This window comes from Pteronotus mesoamericanus, unplaced genomic scaffold, assembly GCF_021234165.1.
Source record: "Pteronotus mesoamericanus isolate MK-2021 breed Mesoamerican mustached bat unplaced genomic scaffold, CSHL_Meso_final scaffold_54, whole genome shotgun sequence".
Lineage (NCBI taxonomy): Eukaryota > Metazoa > Chordata > Mammalia > Chiroptera > Mormoopidae > Pteronotus > Pteronotus mesoamericanus.
This window is the reverse complement of record NW_026555321.1, coordinates 21,598,939-21,612,676: the sequence shown is the minus strand read 5'-3', so window position 1 is coordinate 21,612,676 and position 13,738 is coordinate 21,598,939. Positions and strand designations below refer to the sequence as shown.

The 13,738-nt window shown below is 47.6% G+C and overlaps 1 protein-coding gene across 1 annotated transcript in view; it reads left to right on the top strand.

Annotated features, from left to right (window-relative positions):
• The first annotated feature begins 8,435 nt into the window (after window positions 1–8,435).
• Window positions 8,436–13,738, top strand: part of RAB6B (RAB6B, member RAS oncogene family) — a 55,193-nt gene continuing 49,890 nt past the window's right edge. Inside the window, exon 1 of the mRNA XM_054595111.1 lies at window positions 8,436–8,677. Coding sequence (XP_054451086.1) covers window positions 8,608–8,677 — 70 coding nt within the window. The 5' untranslated portion in view covers window positions 8,436–8,607. The remainder of the gene's footprint in view (window positions 8,678–13,738) is intronic.

The window sequence follows — 13,738 nt, the reverse complement described above, 5'->3', positions numbered from 1 at the left end:
AGAGAGAGATATATATTATTGTATTTAATTTCATTTGTATTTAAAACTTGAAAAAGAAGTCCAAAGGAATCTGAAAGAATTGTGAAATTTCAAATAAATGTTTATTCACCTCAAGAGAGTTTATTTTTAAAGATTCTTCTATAATTACAAAAGAGATTTTGAAGGAAAAAACACATTGAGATTCCATGTGTGCTACATTCTATATGTCAATTCAGGCATTATCATTTGACTCCCTGATATGAGAAATCAGGACCTTAGATCCAGAACCTTCCTTTTCCCTTTCCTGCACTTTCACATACTGTGATATTAATATTTAAACACACATAGTATTTATATTTTAGTTTGTAGCTGTAATTTGTGAAATGTTTTATATTAATATTACTTCACAGTTGAATACTTCCAAGTCTTTCCACAGCTTCTCCACTCCTGAAATCTTCATTTTGATTTACAGAAATTTAACTTCAGATAAGACCTTTACCCTTCTCAGCTCATGCATGATATTTATCTCTTGAATCCTTTTTTTTGTTTATCTTTCACATCTTTGATTTAATCTTTATTGAAGTTTTCCCATTACCATTTAATCCCCTTAAACTCCCCTTCCCCCAGCAATCACCACACTGTTGTCCACGTCCATGAGTCCTTTTTCCTTTTTGCTCAATCCCTCCACCCCCTCACCTCATCCCCCCCACTAAATGTCATCTGTTCTCCATCTATGAATCTACGAGTCTATGTGTTTTGCTTGTTACTTCAGTTTGTTCATCAGATTCCACTTATGAATGAAATCATGTGGTATTTGTCTTTCTCTGACTGGCTTATTTCACATCGCATAATGTTCCCCAGGTCCATCTATTCTGTCACAAAGGGTAAAATTTTCTTTTTTCTTACAGCCCAGTAGAATTCCATTATGTAAATGTACCATAGTTGTTCTATCCACTCATCTAGTGATGGGCACTTGGGCTGCTTCCATATCTTCGCATTTGTAAATAGTGCTGCAATGAACATAATGGTGATTATGTTCTTCCAAATTAGTGTTTTGGGTTCCTTCAGATATATTCCCAGAGGTGGGATCGCTGGGTGAAAAGGTGGATTCATTTTTAATTTTTTTGAGGTATCTCCACACTGCTTTCCACAGTGGCTGCACAGTCTGCATTCCCAGCAACAGTGCAAAAGAGTTCCCCTTTCTTCATGTCCTCGCCAGCACTTGTTGTTTGTTGATTTGTTGATGATAGCCATTCTAACATTTGTCAGATCATATCTCATTGTGGTTTTAATTTGCATTTCTCTGATGATTAGTGGTGATGTTGAACATTTTTTCATGTCTATTGGCCAACTATATGTCCTCTTTGGAGAAGTGTCTATTCAGGTCCTTTGCCCATTTTTCAATTGGGTTGTTTGTTTTTTTGGTGTTGAGTTTTGTAAGTACTTTATAAATATCGGATATTAACTCCTTATAAGATGTATTGGTGAATATGTTCTCCCATTCTGTGGGTTGTCTTTATATTTTGTTGATGATTTTCTTTGTTGTGCAAAAACTTTTTAAAGGGCATATATGACAAACCCATTGCCAGTGTCGTACTCAGTGGGCAAAAACGGTAAGCATTCCCCTTAAGACTGGAAACGAAAGGGATGTCCACTTTCACCTCTCATATTCTACATGGTGCTGGAAGTCCTAGCCACAGCAGTCAGACAAGAAGAAGAAATAAAAGGCATCCAAATTGGAAGGGAAGGAGTAAAATTGTCTCTATTTGCAGATGACATGATATTGTATATAGAAAACCCCAAAGATTCCACCAAGAAACTATTAGAGCTGATAAATGAATTCAGCAAAGTAGCAGCATACAAAATTAATATCCAGATATCAGTTGCATTTTTATATGCCAATAACGAAATAACAGGGAAATTTAGAAAACAATCCCATTTGCATCAAATGAATAAAATATCTAGGGATGAACCTAACCAAGGATGTAAAAAACTTGTACTTGGAAAATTATAAGACACTGAAAAAAGAAATTGAAGAAGATAGAAAGAGTGGAAACACATACCATGTTCATGGATAGGAAGAATTAACATCATTAAAATGTCAGTTTTACCCAAGGCAATCTATAGATTCAATGCAATTCCTATCAAGATTCCAGTGACATGTTTCACAGAACTAGAACAGATATTTCAAAAATTTATATGGAACCACAAAAGGCACCTTATAGCAACAGTGTACCTTAGAAAGAAGAGCAAAGCTGGAAGAATCACGTTACCTAATATCAAACTACACTACAAGGCCATAGTAATCGAAACAGCATAGTACTGGCATACAGAATGGACACATAGATCAATGGAACAGAATAGAAAGGCCAGAAATAAACCCACACCTTTATAGTCAAGTAATATTCAACAGAGGAAGCAAGCACATACAATGAGCTAAAGACAGTTTATTCAGTAAATAGTGTTGGGAAAATTGGACAAATATGTGCAGGAAAATGAAACTAGACCACCTTATTACACCACACACAAGAATAAATTCAAAATGGATCAAAAACTTAAGTGTTAGACCTGAAACCATTAAAATCCTAGAAGAAAACTTAGGCAGCAAAATCTCGAACATTGCTCGTAGAAATTTTTTATTGGATATATCTCCCCAGGTAAGGGAAATAAAAAACTAAATAAACAAATGGGACTACATCAAATTGAATCTTTTTTTATTCTCAGAAGTACTTATTTTCAAAAAGATTTCCCCTTAAAATATTGACACTATCTTGTAACTTATTTTCTTAAATATTTAATTTTTTCCCCAAGGTTTAGAGAAATTATTAGATTTTACCCACTGTCACATAGCTACTGTGTAAAATAGGATGCAAATACAAGCCTAATTTCAAAGCTCACCCTGTTGTATCTATCCATTATCCACTGCCCTCATTTACTTACACACTTGCTCATTATCCATCACCCACCCCATCTACCTATGCGTTACACCCACCTCTCCATCAGACATATACCTACCTACTTCTTCATTACTCTGTTCACACACATATGATGCAAACTTATATACATACAGAGTGGGGCAAGAGTAGGTTTACAGTTCTTTTTGTGGAAAATAATACAATAGTTAATAAATAATAATACAAGAATAAACTCTGTAACTGTAAACCTACTTTTGTCCCATCCTGTACATACATAGCCATTCATTGATCCAGACATTCCATCTACCAATCTACCCATCATCCTTCCAATCACATGTCTATCCATTTTTCTACATTCATCTACTCCAACACCCATCTACTCACCCATGTATAGATACATACACAAATACATCCACTCATCTAGATATTCACTACCATCTACTCACCTGCAAAGAGCTGCCCATTCACAAATCATTCCATTACATCTGCCATGGACCCTTTTATCCTTTCTATCAATTCATCTATTCATCCAACCAGTTTACCAATTTACCCAATTACTGGCAGCTCTGAAACCCAGACTTCATAGAATAGGGAGTGGTCTTCCAAGGTTCTTTTCTCATCTCATGCTATTTCTCAGCCATCAAAAGGACTCCATGAGCACAATAAGGAGGCCTGTGAACTCACACCCTAATTACCTCTCATTCTTAAGAAAATTCTTACAACAGAGACTATGGATCTTAAGGTATCTTATTAAACATGGAGACCTCTGTTAACAATCTCCCCAATTGTTGAAACTTCTCCCCTTCTTTCTGTAACCAATCCTTTCTTTGTTGAAGAACCATCAGCAAAGATTACAGCCCCATTCCAGGAGGCAGAAATTTTGCCCATATTTGGACTTCTTTCGACCTTCTCCATCACTGACCTGGTATTTTTATGTGGGCACAATCTTCCATCAATCCATCCACTGCTTAGCCCTCTGGCCATCTAGCCAACACTGAATGTAACTTGTCAACTTACACCTATAGTAGTTTAATATCTACTTTCCCCACCTCTGTTATAGGTTAGACAGCTTGGAAGTTCCAGTTCAATGGACCTCAGTAAGAAGTTGAGTAAGAGAAACTCAGTTTCTTATTCGGGTGAGTGATTCACACCTAGAATGATTAGATCAAGACTATTCACACACACACAAAAAAAAATCAAAACAAACCAAGAGGGGAAAGCATAGAAATAAAAATAAATGTTGAAGACTTTCTTGCAAACTAATTTGCAAAATAAAAATAAGGAAACTATAATCAAATTCGGAGGTGAAAAAGGAGAAAAGGAGAAGAAAAGAATAGTAATAATAATGATAAGGAGCGAAAGGAGGAAAAAGGGAAATACTAGTCCCCGACAAGAAAGTGAACTAGCTCTGTCTCTGGCTGCCTCCCCCAAAACCCAACAATGCAGAAATCACAGAAACGAGATGGAGGAACTAATATAAAACTATGACTAAGCCCTGAGAAGACTAAAGCTGGGGTGAACTAACGACAAGTTAGTAGCAATCTGAAGTGGGGGAGGCAGATACCGAGGTGGGAAGAAAGGGAAATGGAGAGATTTTAAGTTCTGTTCACTCTTCCCTCCCACACACCCCAGGGAAGATGATGGGTGGCTCCTGCCACCAGAAGAAAGAAATCAGTGGCCAAAGCTTGCTGCTCAGGAATGGCAGAGTAATATCAGAGCTACGCAGAGCAGAGAGTCTAATAGAAACAAATGAAGGCTGACCAGATGCCCGGGGAACTTACTCTTCACCTCCTTCTCCTTCGAATCCTCATGGATGGCAGATGACCCTTTTCATGGATGTTCAGTGACCTCATGAATGGTGGCTGACCATTCTAAAGATCTGATCTTCTTTAAGTGCTGGCTTCCCCTCCTCCCACCAAAGAATTTAAAGAAAATCCCAGACTAGAGAAATTTCTCGGTTGAATAGCAGTTCAGGGGTACCTGAGGCTCTCCATCCTGGAGCTTATCCCCGTTCCTTCTTCGTAATCACAGGAGGGACAAAAACAGACCTTTGCTGTATCCCTTACACATTAGCAGACTGGGCAGCTGATAACCGCAAGGGAAACGAGATTACAAGCCAAAATCAGTAGAGACCTGAGGACTAAAACCACCATGAAATATATACAAGGATCTGAACCAATGCACAGGCAGATCAAGAGTGTAAAATAAGTATAATAAATATAACAAAGATATTCAAAATATATGAGAGAATAATGGTAACATGAAGAAGGAACCAGAAGCAGTAATAAAAAGAACCCTATGCCTCTTCTGATGGAAGAATAATTCATTCAGGACACCAAGAAAAAGTAGGCACAGTTTTTAAAAAATGTACTTAGGATATTGGAAAGAGAACAATGTAGTCAAGTAGCTGGCCTAGATCTTAGAGAAAATGGGAATCCAGAAGTGTGCTGCCCTAGGGGCATTTAATAATTCTGGACAAGGGAGCTGAGAGGCTGAGCAGGATTTTAGCTAATCTCAAAGGAATGGGGGGAAAAGTTAAGAGCCTAGGACTCATGTTGAGATGAGAACCCAAATAACTAGCATAGTAAGTTTGGGCTGCAAGTAGACCTGCTCTCACAGAGATTTCAGTCCAGCTGCAGGTCATCTCAGTTTCTGAAATTGGATTTTAAAAAATCCAGCTTGCTAGAATTTCCTAGAGCCTGGCATAAACAATGCAAGTCCTACTTAGAGATAGATAACACGTTCTCTAAGTCCTAGGTTTCAAATATGTAAATTAGAACTACTGCGAGAAATCACTATGAATCCACCAGAATATCTAAAATTAAAAGACTTACGATATTAAATGTGGGCAAGTATGTGAAACATTCAAACTCTCATATATCACTGGTGTTTAAAACAACTACTTTGGGAATATCTACTAAATCTGAAAATATACATCCAGAAGATATCTATATAACTATAAAGTATCCAGCTGTGTAATAAGAAAAATAAACATTTATTGAAGAAGATACAAGAAACATTGTACACAAGGCAAGGATGCATCAGTCCCCTTCAAAGTAGGCAGCTTGGGACCTCACACAGTTCTCCCAGCTTCTCTCCCACTGTTCAAAACACTCTGCAAAATCCTTTGTTGGAATAGCCATCACCTGCCCTGTTGTATTTTCCAGAATCTCATCCATGGTCTGAAATATATTCCCTTTCAAAGGTGGTTTTAGTTTTGGGAAAAGCCAGAAGTCACAGGGCATCAAATCTGAGCTGTAGGGGGGCTGAATCACCTGGGTGATTTGATATTTCGCCAAAAAAACTGCAGGAGACATGATGCATGAGCAGGTGCCTTGTGTTGAAGCTGCCAATCACCAGTTGCCCACAGCTGTGGCCATTTTCATTGTATTGTGTATTGCGTCTCTCAACTGACAAAGAACACTGAGGTAGTCCGTATTAATTGTTTGGCCTGGAGAGGCAGACTTGTGATGGACAACACCTTCCCAATTAAAAAACACAGTTAACATGGTCTTGATCTTGCTGTAGCTTTACCACACCTTCTTTGGGTGTGTAGAACCAGGAGACTTCTATTGGGATTACTTGGCCTTCATTTCTGGATCATAGCTGTAGACCCACCATTCATCTCTGGTTATGACCTTCTTGGGGAAATCTGGTTCACTGGTAGTGGTTTGAATCAAGTCATTAGCAACTTCAGCACGATGTTCCTTCTGCTCTGTTAGCAGAAGCTGGAGAACAAATTTTGCCATGACACGCTTCATGCCAAGATCCTGTGTCAAAATCTCGGACACAGTAGTTTTTGGAATTGCCCAAGCTTCTAGTTCTCACACAGTGAGTCGCCAGTCTTTGTTGATTGCAGCCTGTAAGTGTTCATTCTCAGGTGTTCTGCTTGTTGCAGGTCTTCCAGAATGTGGAGCACTTTCAAAAGATTCTCAACCAACTTTGAAGTGTTTGTGCCACACTTTTATTTGCGCTGCACTCATTGCATCATCTCCCAAAATGTTCTGAATCATTCCAATAGTTTCCACAGAGGAATGTTCAAGCTTAATGAGAAATTTGATGCAGATTGTTTGCTCTACTTGCTCAGGCACTTTGAATGCGAGGGCCACGCAGTACACATGCTCACTCAACAGCATCTACCACCCCCCACTGACTAGTACAGTGAAGTAAGTCATCATTGTTCACTCTTGCGCATTCCAGTCCACTCTTTCTGGTGGCCAGGTTACACTGATGTCTCACAAACCATCCTTCCAGACATACCTCGTATATTTAGTATACATATTCACAAAAAAATGTACAAGAATTTTCATAACAGCAATATCTGTAATAACCAAACATGGGAAACAACTAAAATGTACCTTTGCAATAGATGGATAAATAGACTGATATATTCACATAATGGAACAATATGCAGCAGTGAAAATGAGTAGCACTTTAAATAAAAAACTAGACCACGTGGTAAGACAGTAAGAAGCGGTTTTGTAAAACCTCGATTAATCATAATACCTGGAGTGTTTCTACCACTTGGCATCTTATGTTTATGGGCTCACCGCTCTTGTGTCCCTTAATGGATCGGGCAAATACAGAGGCAAATGGGAGGTCGCAGCCGTATCCTCGGGAGCTCATTGTCCAGATACACCTAATTATTAGGGCAAAGGGTAGTGTCAGCCCAGCAGCTGGGCACAGATCAAGGAATCCTGGCCACTGTCCTAGCGATGGCTACGCTGACATTCAGAGCGTCATTGCTCTTTCTTTCCCATGTGGCAGCTGATGTAGGATAAAGTGATCCGTAGGAGCGGTTGGTTTGAGGTACGTGCTCCCATTACTGGTGCCTCCTCTCTCGCGAGCCAGGTCTGCGGGGACACCCATGGCCCTACAGAGGCGCCCAGAGGAGGGATCTGGCCCTATAGAGGGGAGGAAGGGCCAGAGACCCCACAGGGTGACTGACAGTAGAGCCCTCTGCACACACACAGTCCACCACACCCTGTCTCACTCCCACCTCCTTTCCTTTCCTCCCTCTCGGGTGGCTGCGCTGTGCATCGGTGCCGCGAGAGGGGAGGAAGGGACTGGTCTTTAGATTCAAAGACCAGAAATAAATGTCCCCTGATGATTTCATGTCATTTTTCTGGATTCAAAGGAGGGGTACAGTGGTGAAGACAGACATAGAGGGGCAACGAGAGACGGCCTTATTCGGGGGTCTGTCGGAAGAACACCGAGGCGGTTCTCTGCCGCCGGGATGCGGGCTCCAGGTGGGCGGGCCGACGCCCCCCAGCCCCGCAGCGCCGCGGGCCCCGCATGACATCAGAGGCTGGGGAGCGCGCAGAGCGCAGGCGCCGGCGGAGGAGTGAGGCGGGAGGGGGCCGAGTCGCACGGCTCGGGAGAGCGCCCCTCCGCCCCGCTCCGCTCGCGCCTCACTGTCCGCGCCGCGCCTCGGGCAGCCAGAGCGCCCCCTTCGCACCGCAGCGCGCGCCGCCCGCCGAAGCCCAACCCAGCCTTCCTCCTCCTCCCCTTCCTCCTCCTCCTCCGCCGTCGCCGCCGGACACGCAGCCGCAGGCCGGGGCCGGGACGCAGCTGGGGAGGCAGGGACGCGCGCAGCCAGCCCTTCCCCCTCCGGCTCCCGCACCGCCGGCCGCCTCCCCTCGCCCTCCTCCTCTCCCCTCCCTGCTCCTTCGCTTCTCCTCCTCCGCCTCTCCCGGCCCCGGCTGCCAGCACCATGTCCGCAGGGGGAGATTTTGGGAACCCGCTGAGAAAATTCAAGTTGGTGTTCTTGGGGGAGCAGAGCGGTAAGTACCGTGCTTATTCAGTTGGCTTGGCGCCGAGTCGACCCCCGACGCCAAATCATCCACCCCTTTGGGACCCACGGCCCCAGCTCGGAAAGGCCCCTCCAAGCTCGGGTACAGGGGAAGGATAGGCAGGTGGAGGTCGGGACCGGCTCGGGCGGAGCCGGGCAGGGGAGGGGCCAAGGATAGAGACCGAAAAAGCGCTGGGACCAGAGATGGGGGAGACGATGGGATCTGGGGTGGGAACTGGGGTGTCTAGGGTTGCGGGTGCGGGCGCGGGTGCAGGTGCGGCGCGTCGGGAGGCCGGAGGGCGGCGGCTCGCCTCGCGGCGCCGGCCAAAGCGTGAGGCGTCGGGCTCGCTGGCTCGCTCGCATTGCGGCACTGGCTGCGGGCGCCCGGGCAGGTGGCGGGGGTCTGGGGGAGGACAGACGCCCCTCTAAGAGGAACGAGGTGGGTCTGGCATCCCCCACCCCAATGCACTGGAGGGGCTCCCTGAGGACCCTTACAGCAACCATGCGTGATTTCGGGCGTCCAAGCCCTGGGGCAAAGGGCCTGGGGGGCAAGACCGACACCTGCTTCCTTTCGAAGGGGCGAGTCCGGGCAGTGGGGGCACCTACTTCTCCTGGTTTATGTCCCCTGGCTACTTCCCTGGGCACAGAAGGTTCTAGACCCGCTTCTCTTCACCGGCATGTGTTAGCCTCTTTGGGGTCCGGGGTCTGGGCGATGACAGACAGCAAGGATTCCCCAATGGGAAGCAGATTGGGGGGATGGTATAGGGGTGCCTCGCACCCAGAGGCCACGGTGAAGACTGGCGCTGGACAGAGAAAGGACCAGGCGACACGCCCTGCCTAGCTTCCCTGCACCCCTCACGAGACCGCTGGCAGCGGATTCTTCCCACCCCCACCTCCCAGCTCCCCGCCCTTCTTGGGGGAGGGGAGGTCACCGTGGCAGCCAGCCAGGGGCGCGGGAGTGGGGGAGAGAACCGGCTTCCCGCCGCCAGCAGCCTCCGCTGGGAAAAGCATCTTTGAAACCCAGGTTGGTCCCAAGGTGGGAAGACCAGACTGAAGAGCCTGGACCCCTGTGACACCTGTAGGAAGAAGACATCCCTCCCGAGGCCTCTCACCCTGGAGCTGCAGGCCCGCCTGCTCTGCTCAGGGAGAAGGCAGTTCCTGGGCGCTGGACTTTCAGCTCTAGCTCTTCAGACCAGCCCAGTTCACCTGGTTTGGTGCCTTTCTGTGCAAGGGGCCAGGACTCAGGCAACCCTGGGAGAACCTGGTGGGCTCAGGGAACGGTAACTGGTGTGTGTCGGTGTGGGTTGTGGAGCACATCGCAGTCTGCTGTCTGCTGCTGCCCATTATCTGGGACAGATGGTAAAGAGGAGGGTATCAGAGAGTGGTCAGGCTCTATCATGGGGATAGGGCATTTCAGAACAAGGGCAGCTCAGCCAGCCAGACCTGTGTCCTGGACTCTGAGTTCTGATTTTAACAGATTCCAGTGTCAGAGCTCACTCTAAACCCCCCTCACCTCCCCCACTCCCCCACCCCCGCCTGCCTGTGCCAGGGCCTGAAGGTACTTCAGGGTCTTCACATTCCAGTAGTAGCCTTGCTGGGCCTGGAGCCTGGGCGAACTCTGCAGGGATCAGGCAGCCTAGGAGCTGAATTCCTAGTTGCAACTCCAAGCACAGACTTTGAGGCCTCACTGAGTTTCAGTTTCTGTCTCTGAAATGATTACTTGAGGGCAGTCCTTTTACTCCTTCATGTTTCCCTAGTGCCTCTCACAGGCCCTGGACCCTGACAGATTCTCAACAAACACTTGTTTATTCCAAGTCTGAATATGTTTTAGTAAAGGGCCAGGGCTTTGATGAGGAGAATATCTCTGGTGAGTTTGAATGAAAACTCAGGGCTCTCTCAGTATTCTCAATGGACTGAGGGCCCTGCTGAGTGTTGCAAATCCCCTTAGCTCCTAAAATCACAGAAAGGAGAGCTTAGGCCTCAGAGATGGAGCCTCTACCTCCCCGGCATGTTTAGGTGGGACATCTGAGCCCCAGGGAAGGGGAAGGGGAAGGCTTGCCCAGAGTCCCATTGTGAGTTTTTAACACGTCTGGGGCTGAAACCCACATCTCCTGTTCCCAGTCACTAATGCGCCCTTGGGAAATATAATAAAATGACCTTGAATTGAGGAAGCCCAGAACTGAGGAGCCTTCCTGAGAGAGGGTGATGGTTGCCACTGTCTGGCTGGGCTTGGGGCTGGGTTGGGTGACCTGGTGGGAATGCACGGTTAGTTGATTGGGGACAGGGTTTGTGGGTCCTTAGAACATGGTCATTGGGGATGTAAGTCTCTGCTATCTGTGAGATTGGTAATCGGTCATTCTGGGCCTTCCCAGCAGGGAGCCCTAGGCTCTGGAAAGCCTCCTCCTACTCGGGTGTCATCAGTGGGTTACCTTAGATTTCACAAAGCTTTCAGGGTCCCTGAGTTTGGCAGGGGACATGTGCATCTCTGAGTCAGGTGGGACTGGGGAATGGCCAAAGCAGCCTCCACTGTGGAAGGGGACCCTGAGCCCTGGCCCTTAGTTCCACCCTGGGTCTCCCTCCTGTGTGACCTCAGAGGATCCCTCACCTTCTGCACACAGGAGACTTGGGCTTGCTGAGCTGGACGGAGCTTTCTCGAGCAGCTGGGCTTGCCTGTGTGAGCTGAGTCCACTGGGAAGGGGCCAGAAGAGGGGGCTGGCAGGATGTGGCCTACTCTTGCTTCCTGTGCCTGGCAAGTGGGCGAGGATGGCTCGATTCTGAAAAGGAGTGTCCAGCCTGGTGACGAGGAGAGGCATCAGGCCTTCGAAGATGCTGAGGGCCTGGTTTGAGTGGGAAGCCCTTGAAGAGCCTCTCAGGAGAGAACGCCTCCAGCCCGTAGAGAGCCCCCGCTCCTGGCAGCAGAATGACTGCTGTCCCCTGAACCATGGGTACAGGCAGGCTGTCGGCGTCAGCCTGGCAGTGGGTAGGTTTGTGGGGATGAAGGATTTCCTTGCAATAGGAATGCTCTGCAGTTCTGCTGGTGCTTCAGTGGCTCTCTGGGCCTGCCTGTCACGCCCTTGTGCTGATGGCAGTGGTGGGGGACAGTGGTGGCGATACACAGCAGTTCCGACTGGGGCGCGTGGTGGCATCCTTAGACGAGAGGCACCAGCAGGTGTCTGAGGAAGAAGAGTGGGTCTGTGGGACGCGTGTCTTTCTCCTAAGTTCTGCTGGCATTCTGAGGGGGGTTAGGCGCATCTCCGCTCGTGTGGGGAGGAAGGGGGATTGGACGTGTTGGCTGCGCTCCGGCCTCCTCTGACCTTCTTTCCCTGAGATGCCTCCCGCCTGAGCAGGAAGGTGGATGGACACAAGTTCAGGCCCCTTTCTCACACTGAGGCCAGCAGGCTAGCCCCTCCCTCTGACCAGCCCCCTCCCTCTCCTGCCCCAGCCATTTGTGCCACCACAGGTGCCATCCACATTGAGCACAACGTGAATGGTGTCCCTGGAGTTGTGCAGCACGGTGACCCTGTGTGCAGCTGCCACTTGCTCCTTTAGTCATATGTTCACTCGCCCCTCTCTCCATCCCTCACCTTCCTCTCTCTCCCTTCCTCCTTCCATCATCCATTTATTTAAGCAGATCTTTGGGTGTTTCCCTGCCTCATGGAACTTACAGTCCACTGGGGAGTACAGACATTTGTGGGTATAATTACAATAAAGGTCTGTGAGAGCCACGACAGCTGCTCTGGAAGCACGTAGCAGAGGAGGAGGTGCTTCTGTAGGCAGCCGGGCTGGTACGCCTTTGGGCCGAGTGCAGGGAGTCGGTCCTGCAAGGGCCCCGCCCTCTCCAGGGGGCTTTGTTCTTCTCCCTGCTCCGGAGGAAATGTGTGGGGTGGACTGGGGTGGACTGGAAGGACTCTCAGGTGCCTGGCGTGCTGTTAGTGCCTGGGAGGGGCTTCTCCTCCACTTTCCTCCCATTCCCCTGGGGTAGGGAGCTTTGACTGCCTTCCCCCATCCCTGCTGTCTGGAGGGCGCACCCTCCCCAGCCCATGACCTGCCTAACCCCGGCTGCTGCCCTCCCACTGCCCACACCACCCGCACAGGGAGCCTTTGCTGGCCTGGTGATGGTGCCTGAAGCCCATAGCAGGGCTTTTCTCTCCCCGCCACGCCCCGGACTGGCTGGCTGGCTGTGCTGCGCCCAGCCCACAGGGGCACTCAGTGTGTTCGTTTTATCCCGAGCATTTTAAAGAAACAGTCGCATTCTGCTTCGTGACCTCTCTGTTGTCTCCTGTACTCAGGATTTAAAAAAAAAAAGTTTATTAACTGTTTTCCTAAGTACAGAAAACCTAATTGAATTTTAAGCCCCTTAAAGGCAAAGTTCAGAACCAAAAGAGGACTGGGGCTCAGTCATCAGTCCCTCTCCCCATCTCCAGGAGGTTTGTGCTGATTAATGATCTCAATTTGAAAATGATGAGATTATCCTGTTGCTTGAGATTTGCTGATGGCCCATCAATAGATTAATAGTGAAGGAAGTCAAGGCAGATATGAAATAGGATTCTTCATCCTGACACCTGCTGCTTTCTCAAGCAGAAGATCTTTACTAGCAACACTTAAGAATCTTTCACAGACACGTAAATCATTTAGTCTTGGTCATGCCAGTCTCACAGTTCATATTCTCAGGCCCCCCTGCCCCTATTGCCACCACCGTCTCTGAAGATGGATGAGAAGGCAGTAAGGCCACCAGAGGTGGGAAGTAAGGGACACATCCAAACCCACCATCAACAGAGCTCCCTGTGAGGTCTGGGATAAGTCACCCATTTGTCCTGCGCCTTAGCTTCCTGGCCTCGCTTTCTCTCCTCCCAATTTCTCTCCCATCCTCAGAGTCAGGAATGAGAGCAGGAGCCTTAGATGTGGGATACAGACCCAGAACCATTGCTTCATTTGCTTAGAAAGGTGTGTATGAGGTAAGAAAGTTAGACACTGAAATGAGAAGTCACCTGTACTTGGTATAAGAGAAAAGTTGCACCCTCTATGCTGAAGACAGAGACAAGAGAACCAGAAG